The following is a 14,013-nucleotide window of genomic DNA, read 5'->3' on the forward strand; positions in this document are numbered from 1 at the left end:
TATTGCTTAAATATAAAAACAATTTTATATATATATTGTTGATAAGACATGATAATGAACAATTTGTAAATTGGTTAAAAACTTCCTGCTAGAACCTAAATGTCTCTAGGTACTGTAGGCTAGAACGGCCTGTCTCAAATGGGAGTGTACCTTTTGCGTATTTGGAGTGGAGCGTTAGAATATTGCTGAATAGAAAAAATATAAAAGACACTTGACAATCTTATCCGCCCTAGCTGAAAATCTTATCTACGCTGCTGCAAGGGAAATCTTGAACGAGATACCTGTGGCTAGTAGTTTGATAATTGAAAATGAGGGGTAATGCTCTGAATTTCGTGAGTAATTTCCTGAATGTGAGTGAAATAATTTTAATTACATTCTCAGGGAACACAATTTTATTTTTCCATGTGGGCCTATTACGAAGCATTATATTTTAATAGTATTCTTTTCTTTTTCAAATTTTGCCGCCCACTAGACGTGCCGCCCTGGGCGGTGGCACGGCTCGACCTCCCCTCGCGCCGGCCCTGGCCACTGATTACAGAAGAGCTTTGATACTACATTGATGCAATAAAAAAAATATAAATAAAGTTTTCCTTCGGTGCGGGTCCAATGGGAGTCGAACCCAAGGCTAGATCCTCAACACATCTTAAACTGGGACATGTGTCAACTTATTTTTACTATCGAGTTTATGTAGTGAGTTTCCTCTGTCAAACTTAAGGGGTTAGTGAGACACCATATTTTTCGCGTACATCTTGATCTCAGAACACTAATAAAAGTGAATGTTAAATAGCCGATTCGAGAATAGTACTATGTTCAAAAGTTAGGTTTAAGTGGTTCAGCCGATAATAGATACATCAGGGGTGCCCACAAGGGGGGGCTATGACGCAAACTGCGTCATTGAAATATTTTGGGGGAGTTAAAATCTATATAAATATGTTTGATGAGGGGGGTAAAATTAATCGAAAAGAAGATTTTTTTTCATGGAAGAACACCTACGGATAGACAATTGGGGGGGGGGGGTGCGTCGTAGACATAAGGGGGGGTGGGCATCACTGGATACATCGTCAGTTTGAATGTGAAGAAACCCTTTCGTCGTTAAACTCAGAATTTGGAGAAAGGCAGGGGTAAGCATTCACTCATTTTTAATGATAAGCTTATACACCCAGTTCAGTTTCGCTGATTTGAGGAGCTCTTGTGATATTTTATTTTTGGCATTAGAGGGGCACGATGGCTCTGTGGTAGAGCGCTTACCTCTGGCGCGTGATGTCCGTGGCTCGATCCTCGGGCAAGTAAGTTTGTGGTGGACAACATTGTGTCCCTTTGTTTTCTCGGGTAGTCTCGTTTCCTAAGACATTCTCATTCTACCAACTCGTCCATCATCATTCACTTGTCTTAATCATCGTCTCTTTTATTCTAAAGAACATAATCGTGGAACTTTAAACTGAAAGATTTCATTTCATTTCTATTTTTGGCATTAATTTTCAAGCCCCTCTCCTCTTTAGAATACGCATTTTACTACAAAATAACATGATAAAAGCCAGGCTCAAGCCAAATACTAACTATATTCAAAAATTCATTTGAAAGGTGTTGTCCGTTTTGATGATGAGACAGACAACCTCGATATCCTTTATATATATTGAAAACAAAATGAAAAGTGTACTTGCCCTTAAAAACGGAATTTGCAAAAACGTTGGGGCATGTGTTCACTTGCTCTTAATAAGGAGGTCATATACAAAGTTTCACTTTGCTAGTGTGAGAAGCTTGTGAAATACTCTTAGGCGACGTATATTTTAATAAATTGAGATGACAAAAGCAGTCCAAGGCAGGTACTATGTATGTTCAAAACTTTACTTGAATTAGTTTACACATTTTACTATTATAGCAGACAACGTCCTTTTAATTTTAATGATATGCTAACAAATGCCTGTCCTTCACATGGAAAGTACTGTTGTATTGAAAGTATTTGAACTCTCTTGTCCCTTAGGATACGCATTTCAATGAAAGTGTAATGGTAAAAAGCCGTAAGATACTCTACTTTTTAACATATATTTTAAAAATACCTATCTTATCTCCATTAGGGCACGCTCTTCAGTCGAAGTGGCGTGGTTGAAATCAAGCTTGACATAGATACTAAGTAAGTTCCAAAGGTAATTTTAGACGGTTCAGCTGTTTTCTCGAGTTGTAAATCAAATAGACAACGTCAGTTTCATTGTGGCCAAAAATATGGACCCCCCCCCCCCTCGTAATCCAGAGGTTTAGTAAACGTTGTGTCACAACGTATCTGTAATTCAAAGTTTATATGCTGTTTTATTTTTGTAACTTGATTTACTCGTAATGTACTCTATTTTTTGCGTAAATTGTGAACCATTCCTAATTTCCTGAAGATACAGGAAAAATAAAAGTAACATAGCAAAAACCTGGCTCGAGGTATATACTGTGTTCCAGAATTCATATTAAACTTCTAAATCGCTTTTACGTGATGCGATCACAAACGGCACAGAACGTTTGAATAGCGGAAAAATATCGGAAATGTCCCTTTAAGCGGAAATTTTCTAAACTGTTGGAATACATATCTACTTTTAATGAGTAGTTTATATACCGAGCTTCATCTTCCTAATTTAATTTGATTAGATCGTTTGGTACTCTATTTCTTGCATAAATTTTAAATATAAATGTGTTCCTTTAGGGAATCAAAAAGATGGAAGTCGCAAGGCGACAAATCGGAGCTATACGGGGGATGGTATAGGATCTCCCGATTAAGTTTGGTGATAGCTGTAACCGTTGTCGGGATCGTATGAGAACATTCGTTGTCATGCAAGATGATCATGCCTTCTTCACCGTCTGTGGCCGTTTCTTTCTCAAAGCCTCTTTGACTTTGGTCCAGAGGATGTTGCTGTAGTATGTTGCATTGACTGTGACCCCGCGTTCCAGGAAATCCGTGTATATTACCCTGTCTTTGTCCCAGAATACCGTCAGCATCACTTTGCCATTGGACGCTTGTGTCTTGATTTTTTTTTTCGGCGAGTCTGGATGACCACTTAGTGCTGGAGCGCTTTGACTCCGGAGTGTATTGATGCACCAGTCTCGCATCATAGGTGATTATCTTTCAGGGGGAAAAGCTCTCACCTTCGCTGCTTCTGAAATCGCTGCATATGCTGAGACCAGATGAGCATTTTTGGGACCCATCTGGTTGTGATTTTCGGGAAGTGCAGGTATTTGTGGATGATCGTTTCCACACTTCCCACTCTGATGTTTGTTTTCGCATTCAACTATCTCACACGGATGTGTCAATTACTCGGAATGAGCTGCTCTACCCGACGAATATTCACTTCGTTGACTGCAGTAGCTCAGCGTAAAGTACGGGCCACGTGTAGAACGGATTCTCTTCCCGCCTTGAATTTTGAATATTACTCTACACTTGCGACTGAGAGTTTCTTCGCCATATTGCGCACTTAATCTTCTGAAGATTTCAGCATGTTTCACGCCTTCCTTGAGAAGGAACTTGATGATACAGCACTGCTCCGCTGGGGCCGCCAGCTCCACATTGCTAGGCTGGCTGCTATCATTCATCGGCACTGCCTGAGACTCGGCACTCCTCAAGTGCCCGTTGTCGCAGAAAAGTGTCAGGACTACCCTATCACAGGATGGGACATGGACGCCAAGCTACGCACAGCAACACCAGGATAAAATAAATTCTGGTTAGAAATTGATCATTTCTCGTAATAATAATAATAATAATAATAATAATAATAATAATAATAATAATAATAATAATAATCAATAGAATAAATAAATACATAAATAATTAAATAAAAGTATTTAAGATTCCATCCTGCTATGGTATGCAATGGGTGTAAGTAGTACATTTGTATACAACTTCAAGGTTTTAGCTGTAGTAGTATGAGAAATCTGGCGAACACGAAAAAAAAAAACATTTAAGCCTCATTCCCCCATCAGGGTACACAATTCCCCAAACTGTCTTATTTGCAGCCTAGGGCAAAAGGAGAATATTTATACAAGAATGTAAGGTTCTATGTCTAATGGTTTCGGAGATTGGTGCTGGGCAAAAAGTCATCCAAGTCCACTACATTCCCCGTAGAATTCGTGTTTCGCAAAATCCCGTCTTATCTGGAGCTTAGGGTGCAAGAAAAGCTTCTGTATAAAATTTCAAGAATCTACGATTTGTATTTTCGGAGATCTCGTGAACACACACACACACACACACACACACACAAACTATTTAAACCCTTCGTGCCTTAGAATACGTATTTTTTCAAAATCCCGTCCTATCTACAACTAGGGTTCAAGAGGAACCAGGGTGCTACGCGTATAGTTTCGGAGGTCTGCTGAACGCCAAAAGAGAACTATTTAAGGTTTCATCCCCTCGTAGATATTTTCTCAGAGAAATGACGTGTACCACAATATAGGGTTGCTAATGAAATATAGATATATGAAATATTAATTAAATCATTAGAGTTATTTTTAGGGTGGAAAAAAATCATGATTTTTTTTTCAAAAAAATCATTTTTGTTGATTTTTTTAATTTAAATCGATTTTTTTTATTTAAATCAAATCTTTTTCTTCGTATAATACAAGTCGCAAACTGAAGAAAAAACATTAAGAATTAGTATTAAATGTTAATTATGTCATTTAAGTGAAAGTATTGGGTTTTAATTTTGAATTAATTCCCAATCGTTAACCTATTTCAATCCCAAACAATGTTTCTTAAGCATTAAGGAAAAAGTACAACAATATATATCAACATGACACTTTTCTTTTCACGAAAGTTACTGATATTTGGCAGGGGCATATTTTTAAACAATTGGAACTAGCTAGCGGCAGGAAATACATATAAAGTACGTAAATTTTGCTTAAAATTAACTAACTCACTCTATGACCTATGGAACCCGGAGGTTCAATGCCATGTTCACAAAAGCTCTCCACTAACTTCTGTCCTTAGTCAACTGGATCCAGTTTTTACTTTGTATTCCTATTTCTGCGAGATGCAACTTAATATTGTCCTCACATCTGCGCCTAGGCCTTCCTAATGGTCGTTTTCCGATTGGACTTCCAGTTAAAACTTTGAATGCGTTCCTACTTTCTTCCATTCTCGCTACATGTCCTGCCTACCTGAGCCTCCAAGATTTAATGACCCTAACAATATTTGGTGAATGGTATAAATTATGCAGTTCCTCATCATGAAGTTTTCGCCATTCCTCATTTCCGTTCCTTTTGGTTCCGAATATTCGTTTCAGGATTTTATTCTCAATTAGTTTCAGTCTGCGTTCTTCCCTTAGCGTAAGCGACCATTTTTCACAACCATACAGCACAACAGGCATAATTATCGTTTTATATATTTTAAAGCTTCAAATTGCTCGACACAATTCGCGACGATAAGAGATTTTGAACTGAATAATAACACGAATTCCCTGCAGGAATTCCAAAATAAAAAAATCAAGATGATCAGTCCCAGAAGAAGAAACACTTGTGATTGTTTAAAATATGCTTTATGTGACGTGAAAAACAGTTCAAATGCGAGTTGTCCGTGCATTTAAGACATCTTTACATAGCAGGCACGTTTTTATACTTTTCTGTTGGCTATTTTATTTCCTCTGACAATTTTTCCTGCACAGGCGCGGCAAATTTTCTGCGATCACATCGCAGATCGCGGCATGTTCTGCAATGGGATCAAGTACGGTATCCACTTTATCAAAAGTATTATTCGATATTTTAACGCATCCAAAATTTGTCGTATTACGATCCCGAGGAACTTCTATGTATTTAGTACATAAATTTCGCCCAAAATTTTAAAATCTAATTTTTTTGTTTGTTTGTTTGTTTCGGAGAGGAGATCGGACCCCTCTAAATACGCCCCTATTATCTGGAAACAAACAAATAGACGTCGACACAAAAGAGTTTTCATCTTAAATGTCCATGTGATTTCACCGTTGGAATAGATATTTTAAAACCCTGTGTTACAAAGAGAAGAAAGCAGGGTTCACCCGTAACCCGTTCAAACGGGATTTTCCCTGATCGTTCCCTACATGATACTCGTTTTCATACTGTGCTTACATACATTTGAGTCTCATTGTATTTGGTCTAGGAATTAATTCGTGCGGTTGGTACGCACACATTGAAGCTGTAGTACAAACACAAAATACATAAATACCTTAAGAAAAATATTGTCCATCGCTAGCCACCACTTTCGCCCATCTGTCAGGCAATGTACGGATTCCGTGGCGAAAGAAGTCCTCATCCTTGGAAGCGATCCAGTCAGAGACCCATGTTTCGATATCTTCTGAAGAAGTAAACCGCTGTCCAATCAAATCGTTGTTCATGCAATCGAACAAGTAGTAGTCCGAAGGAGCAACGTCTGGTGAATACGGCGGGTGGGGTAAAACTTCCCATCCGACATTTTCTAAATAGGTTTTGACCGGTTTTGCGACATGTGGGCGAGCGTTATCATGTTGAACAATAAGTTTATCATGTCTGTTCTCCCATTCTAGTCGTGTTCTGGCCAGAGCTTGCTTCAAACGCATTAATTGTCGTCGATAACGTTCTCCATTCATAGTTTCACCCGGTTGCAGCAGCTCATAGTACACCACACCTTTCATATCCCACCATATGCACAGCATAACCTTTGCACAGTGAATATCTCGTTTTGGTTGTGATGGACCTGGTTCACCTGGTTTCACCCAGGCCTTTTTTCGTTTAGGGTTCTCGTAATGGATCCACTTCTCATCACCCGTAATAATTCGATGCAGAAACCCCTTTCTGCTCTGTCGTTGAAGCAGCAATTCGCAAATGGTTTTTCGTCTTTCAACGTCTCTGTCTTTCAATTCATGTGGAACCCAATGTGACATCTTTTGAATCATTCCCATGGCTTTCAAGCGTTTGGAGACTGTTGTTTGATCAACGCCTAATGCTGCTGCAAGTTGTTCCTGCGTTTGACACGAATCCTGCTCGAGCAATGCTGTCAATTCTTCGTCTTGAAATTTTTTTGGCTGTCCAGCTCGCTCTTGGTCTGCCAAGCCGAAATCACCACTTCTAAACCGTGCAAACCACTTCTGACACGTTCGCTCAGCTAGAGCATGGTCACCATACACTTCCACCAAAATACGATGACTTTCAGTCGCACTTTTCTGCATGTTAAAGTAATGCAGCAGGACACCCCGCAAAAACACTTTATCAGGCACAAATTGCGCCATGTTCACTTAACTACAAACTGGTGTTGTTGACGCTTTAATCCACTGCCCTATACTACGAACGATACGCGATGACAGGGGTTTGCAACACATGTGTGGATACACGGAACTGTGGGACGCTCTGTTCGTTGCGCCATCTCTTGTCCACCCGCACGAATTAATTCCTAGACCAAATATTATGATTATTATCTTCCATAATCGAAATAACAGAAGAGAAACGGGATTTTATTTACTTTCACTTTAAATTAATTCATTTTGGAATTTGATTTAAATCAACGATTTTTATTAAAAAAATCAAGTGATTTAAATCTTGATTAAAATCGTGATTTAAATCAGACTGATTTAAATCAATCCACCCTGGTCGAAAAAAAAACTCATTTTTCACCTCTTATTAAGCTACTCTTAATTTGAGGGGTATGAAAAAGAATCTGGAAAACACCTCGAAAATCCTTTAAATACCTTAAAATTAAAATTTGGTGTGGATACGTTCAACAGTCTCTAGGCAAATGAACACATTTACATAGGGACGAACGGCCGGCCAGCCAAGTAGATGGACAGACGTCAATAAATTACTTTTTCGGTTTGTAATGATCATGAAACGTAAATCAGTTAGAATCTCGAGTTCGATTTTTTTCGCTATCACAATACATTCTTCTCTCCTATAGTCGCTCGAAAGTAAAAATGTAACTTCATTAAGCAAATATAAGTAGAAAGTTAGATTAGAAAGTAAAACCATAAAAAGAACCTGTTTCTATCTGTTTGCAAACATTCTGTGTGATTTAGCGTGCTTACATTCGACAGTTACCTATTCAAGCTACTTCATCTTGCTATGGCTTCGCTTGTTACAACTAGTGCAATGAAATCTAGAAAATAGTGAAAGCAAATACTGAATAAATATTTTTCATTAAGGTTTCCTTTTTGAACCATTCAGAAATGTCGATATATAAAGAAAAGGGAGGTAAGCATCATTTACAGGATACTCGACATTTTTATTGCACGTCAATATATTTCTCTCATGAGTTTTTTTCATTTCATTTACTCTCTTTAATCCCTCTTATCATGATAACAAAGCTTTTACCGCTAACCCGGGATAATTCCAAAGTTGAACCATAAATCTGGGGACAACCTTTATATCTCCTGAAATAGTTTGTCGAGCAAGTTCTGAAAGAGGTTTGAGCTGCTCTACCAGAAGTGATCCCACCCCTTCAGGGATGGAAATATATAGAATACTAGAAATATATAGTTGGACCTACAGTCTATGTTCTATATATTTAAGTGTTCCGCATAACTAGTAGATTAAGAATATAATATGCACTACCCAATTATATCACGGTAATAAAACCAAAATAATATACCCGAGGTGAGGAGTTCAAGCGACTCCTGGATGAGGCGCATGGAAGATCCAAATATGTCCAACTTCCAGTAACTTCGAAAAAGTGTGAGTTACGTGGCCCTCACACCTTAAAACCAAAGGCCAAGTCCTGTGAGCACTGTCTTTCCAGAACAACATCCAGCCGGAGCCTTCTTCCCTCTAATTATCCAAATCTTGTCTTGGCGAGAGGGCTTAAACCCTGAAGGGCGACCAATCGGCTCTATGTAGATACAAAGAAAGAGCTTTTCTGTTGGAGTAAATGAGCTTAAATTACCACCACGACTAGTTTGCATCCAATTAGTAACTCAGAATCTATGAACGTTTTTGTACCGTGAGACCCATCAAACAACTCCTGTAGACGAGCAGTTGACGAATATATAAGGAACGTACGGATCTGACAACGTATATTGGTGAAATCAAGGAAAATATAGAAATTGAAATACACCGAATGTGTCACATCTAGTCGTAATAATGAGTCACATTAGTTGTGATACCATATGACTTACTGTTAACTGGATATTATCGATACGGTTTTCACAGCTTTACAGGTCCTCTAATGTATTATATGTATAGTGAAATAATCAGTTTTGATTTTATTACCTTGATATAGGATATCATTGGGTAGTGCATATTATATTCTTAATCTATTATGCGGAGCACTTTGATATATAGGACATATAGTTCCAGCTGCTCTATATATTTCTCCATCTGAAGGGGTGAGATCATTTCCAGGCAAAGACTTGAAACCTGTTCTTTAGAACCTTCTCGACAAACCCTTGTTTTCAGATTCAAGGTTCAACTTTGGAATCATACCGGGTAAGACAGCTTCTGCTTAAATGTCTTATATCGTTTTTCTTTTCAAAACTACAATATTTTTATTTATTTTTTTTTAGAAAAAGAGAAAGTTATTCTGTTTTTCTAATACTCACATACTGGTTTTTCTTTAAACTCAGGTAAATTCTTATTTTCTCCATAACCACATTTCGAATGTGCCTAGTGGTTTTACGTAATGTCGACATTTCTCTTCCACATATTACAATATACCTCACAAATCATTTGATACACCTTTTCTCTGCCTCAATTTTCAACTCTTTAAATATAATTCCCAGCTTCTAAGATATTTTCGACGTTTCTATTTTTGGTACTTATAATATGTTCACTTTCAGATCTTTAATAATAATAGTGCCCTTAACTTGCTCTACTTGTATCCGTCAACTTCTTGGTTGTACATAATTCTTCTCAGTTATCATAACTTTCCTATCTTCAGCATTTACTTTCATACAGTAATCTTTACAATATTCTCAAATTTTCGAATATACTGTTAATTTTTGTACTATAAGGGACATACTATTTGGAAAGTAAATATGCTTAATTATTCCAGATTCTGCCATGCACTACAGTTCTCAGGTAAGCTCTTTGTCTTGACATAAGTGTTACTGGTTTAATTATCTACCGTCAGTAATAAGCGTTTCTCTTGTTTTTTTAAACCGTAACTTCTGTCACGTTTTTCTTAAATTACAATCTTTTCTACATTCCTCATGCAGTCTCTTTATCTTGACGTAATAAATATTAATTCTGTCCCATTTTTCTTTTCACCGTAGCTTCCGTCACATCTCTCAAAATATAATGTCTTCTACAATCTGCAGCTATCCTCTTTATCTGACGTAGCAGTTATGTTTTTAAAACCTTCTGCCAGTAATAATGTCTTCCCTTGTTTTTTCTTTTCATCATACCTCATCATTTTTCTGAAAACATATTTCTTTTTAAATAATGTTATTCTCTTTTCTGTAGCTATTCGTAATATTTCCCTACCGATTTTCCGTTCAATCTAGTTTCCCTTATTATTTTACGTACCTAAATTTCGAAAGTTTCTAGCCGCTTTTTCATATCCATTATTATTATTATTATTATTATTATTATTATTATTATTATTATTATTATTATTATTATTATTATTATTATTATTATTATTATTATTATTATTTTCTTCTTCTTCGGATAATACATCGCTGGGTAGAAACCTTATGAAGAATTCGTTGTAATACTTTATTCAGCGAGCAACAGAAGTACGCTTTCGTGTTGTTGAGCATTTCTTGTGTAAATTCTATCCTTTCATCTCGTGTTTATATTTCAGATCGTCGCTAATATTACACATAAGTACCTATAGATAGCCATCTATTCGACTTCCTTTTTTTCGAAGTTCCTGCATTTTTATCTGGTTTTGTGTATATTTGTATGTGTTTGAATTAACTGGCGTTTTAACTTAGGCTTGTTCGTTGCAGGTGTATCAGAGTGATCCGTGGTCGAAATATATATGTAAGTCATGTTTGGACCAATTAAATCAAGTGGATACTTTCCAACAAACATGTCAGATTGCTCAGAGAAAAATAATCAACGACGCCAGAGGTTCCCAGGTAAATTTATTTTTGCATGCTTTTATAGTTTAATTTCTTTAGGCAACATACTATTTGCAAATAGAGTATAAACTGCATTGAAGGTATGATAAATGAAGTTTTAATCCAACCAAGTGAGAGTAATATATTTTGTAGGAGGAGCAATCAAACGCAGATCATTTAGTCGACTTTGAATCCAGATATACCAAGGTTTTTTTTTTTTTTTTTTTTTTTTTTTGCTTCGGCCAAAATAAAGGCTACAAAATTGAAACTCGATAGAAATAGTTACGTTGTGATGAGATTGAATATATTTATAAAAAAATAGGAAAAAGAAAATTTCAAAGTGACATAAGATAAATTTCCATTACACTAAAGTAGAGATTTTAAGTTCCCAGCAGCTTCAGTATTTGCAATAATTTTAAATGTAGTTTGCACATTTCTTTTTCTGAGTTCCACAAGTCATGAGACGTAAACACTAATTCGTAATATTCAATTACTCTTTAACATCTACAAGCCTACATACAACTGCAATGGAACTTATATAATAGTATGCCAAAAGAGATATTAAAGCTAGGATAGAAACGTATCAGAGATGCTACGAGCAGTACGTCATCCTTTGGTAATCAGAATACTTGTAGGTAATTCACTATAAACTCGTTAGGTTAATATATTCGTAAATCATAAAACGATATGGGAAAGACAAATTCAAAAATATTTCGTTAGTTAAACTTAACTAAACTTAAGAGTAAAAAGTAATTTATAAACTGTAACATATATTCTTTGTATATTGAATATAGAAAGAAAAGTATTGCGTATGAAGTATTTATTATTTAAACGTTCCGGCTATAAAAACAATACAGAGTCAAAGGCCTGGTATAATAAACAAACTAAATAAAATGAAAGAATAACTTATTTGTGTCTGCAGAGCTATGTGGATCTGTAGAAAATAGTAAAATGTTCTTCCTTTGTAGAGACGACACTAAGCTAAACAGTTGTTAAAACACTGAATATAAAATGTCTAAGTGTTCCATTTACACACCAGACAAAAGACAGTCTCATGGCGGGAGTACTTTCTCACATGAAAAAACAACAATACAGCATACTGCGCTCATGAAAAATTAAATGTGAATGTTATATCTAACTGTTTACGTAATTAAAATAAGAATAAATACAAAGGTAATATATATATATCTGTGACATAAGATGGATCCCGGAAAAGGGAATTAATAGTTAAAAATACAGTTGTTAACGTTCAAGAACCCTGGTGAACACAAATGCAATAGCATTAAAGAACTATAGTATTTTGCTAGATCCAATTAGGGAAGAAATAAATCACTAAGAAGTCCGTTATAGTATTGATTTTACACTGACATAAGTAAAATTCATACAAATACAATTTTTTCGTTATTTGTTCTTGCTTGTTCATTATCCTCCGGTTCTTATGCATTGCCTGTCTTGTTCATCTCATTTGGGGATGTGGAATTCTTGCATGCAATCTCCTCCCAAATGGTACTGTTGACGTGTTGTCCAGTTCTATCCATTGCCGTCTAGTGCTGGGGCTTTGGTTTCACTTCAGATTATCAACGTTTTCTATACCACAACTTTTGTCGACCTTTGGATCTAAAAGTTCCGCAAGTCTTTCATTAATTTTTTTGCTGGAATAGTAAGGGCCTTGATAGATATCGCAGAATTTCGCAACTTTGAAATTAATCATGCTGCTAAGATTGTGTTGTTTGACGAACAGACGACCTTGTTCATTAATGGTATCTCGATGCGATTGCCGTAAATTATATTTCTCATTCCTCCTTTTGATTAGATTGGTCTGTTTGGTGTATGCTAGGATCAACTAGTGGTTCCAATCTACGCCATCTTCAGTATTCGGTTGTAGGTTAATTCCAAACTGTTTAACAAGTAAGACTTCGGTACGAATAGTTAGGAATAGCTCTGCAAGGGATAGACCCAAACATTCTGACACAGAGTAATTTAACAAATTCAGTGATTTTTCTATTCTTTGGACCAAATTTCGTGATCGTTGTGACAATATAATCCGATGAGTGACGATTTCCGCATGGATTCTCTTCACAAGATTAGCTTGGCGATGATATCTGGTGACATGTTTGACCTTTACTCTATATTCACATAGTCTTCGTAGGTACAGTTTACTAGTAAATTGTGGTCCCTTATCTTAGACGATGGCTTTGGGCCTTCCTAGATGTTTCATGTAATCCTCTAGACCTAGTTTCATGTAATACCTAGTGTATCCGTCCAATACTGTAAGCACATACCTCTCATTGTTTTTACTTGCACAATACGGTCTCATAAAATCAATTAAGACTAACTTTCGTGGGCCATCTATCTCTATGGTATGATAGAGGTTTTGATGTGGCTTCCATTTTCCTTTGTTTTTATACACGTAACGCAGTCTTTCAAAATTCTTGATGTCGGTTCTGATGATTTTCCACTGAAGTGATTGTGAGACTATTGTGAATGTCCAAAATGATCGTGACAACGTTCAAGAAGTTTTCACCAAAGAAGAGAGGAGGAATATCTTTTAAAAAGTTTCGTCATGATAATCCTTGACCAACAATATTCCATTTTCTATTTTGTAGAATTTGTCCCAGCTTCTCTTCCTTATTTTCTCCGATGGTTGACCTTCTTCCACGTACTTTATGATAGGTGACAGTTCGGGATCTTTTCTCTCCGCACTATCCGGCTCTCAGATAACATTGATTTGGTGAAGTGAACCCGGACAATTTCTTTTTCAGTTAATGGAAAGGTTCAAGAAAGGGCATTAGCTGCGGTATTTTCTTCATCTTTACAATATTCAATTTCATAATCGAATCTTTGCAATTCAGTTGCCCATCTATGTAGTCTAGCGTTCCAGCTACGTACTCGTTTGAGCCATATCATTTTCGTGATCTACTATTTGTTTGAACTTAACTCCTATAAGATAATGTCATCACTTGCTGATTGCTGCTACTACCGCTGGGCTTTCAATTTCTGAAACAGTAATTTCTTTCATGTGTAGATAGAGTGGGGCTGTAAT

General features: G+C 36.5%; 1 protein-coding gene across 11 annotated transcripts in view; it reads left to right on the top strand.

The window, feature by feature from the left end:
• LOC145694661 (uncharacterized) overlaps window positions 1–14,013 on the top strand; it is a 392,660-nt gene that overhangs the window by 47,262 nt on the left and 331,385 nt on the right. For all 11 annotated transcript variants that reach the window (XR_014133035.1, XM_081771115.1, XM_081771120.1 and 8 more), the window contains one exon: window positions 10,857–10,988. Coding sequence is in view for 10 of the 11 variants with exons in the window: in XM_081771115.1 (XP_081627241.1) it covers window positions 10,857–10,988 (132 nt within the window). In the remaining variant the exon portion in view is untranslated. The remainder of the gene's footprint in view (window positions 1–10,856; window positions 10,989–14,013) is intronic.

Source organism: Thermobia domestica, chromosome 9, assembly GCF_964235325.1.
Source record: "Thermobia domestica chromosome 9, izTheDome1.hap1.1, whole genome shotgun sequence".
In the NCBI taxonomy this organism is placed as follows: Eukaryota; Metazoa; Arthropoda; class Insecta; order Zygentoma; family Lepismatidae; genus Thermobia; species Thermobia domestica.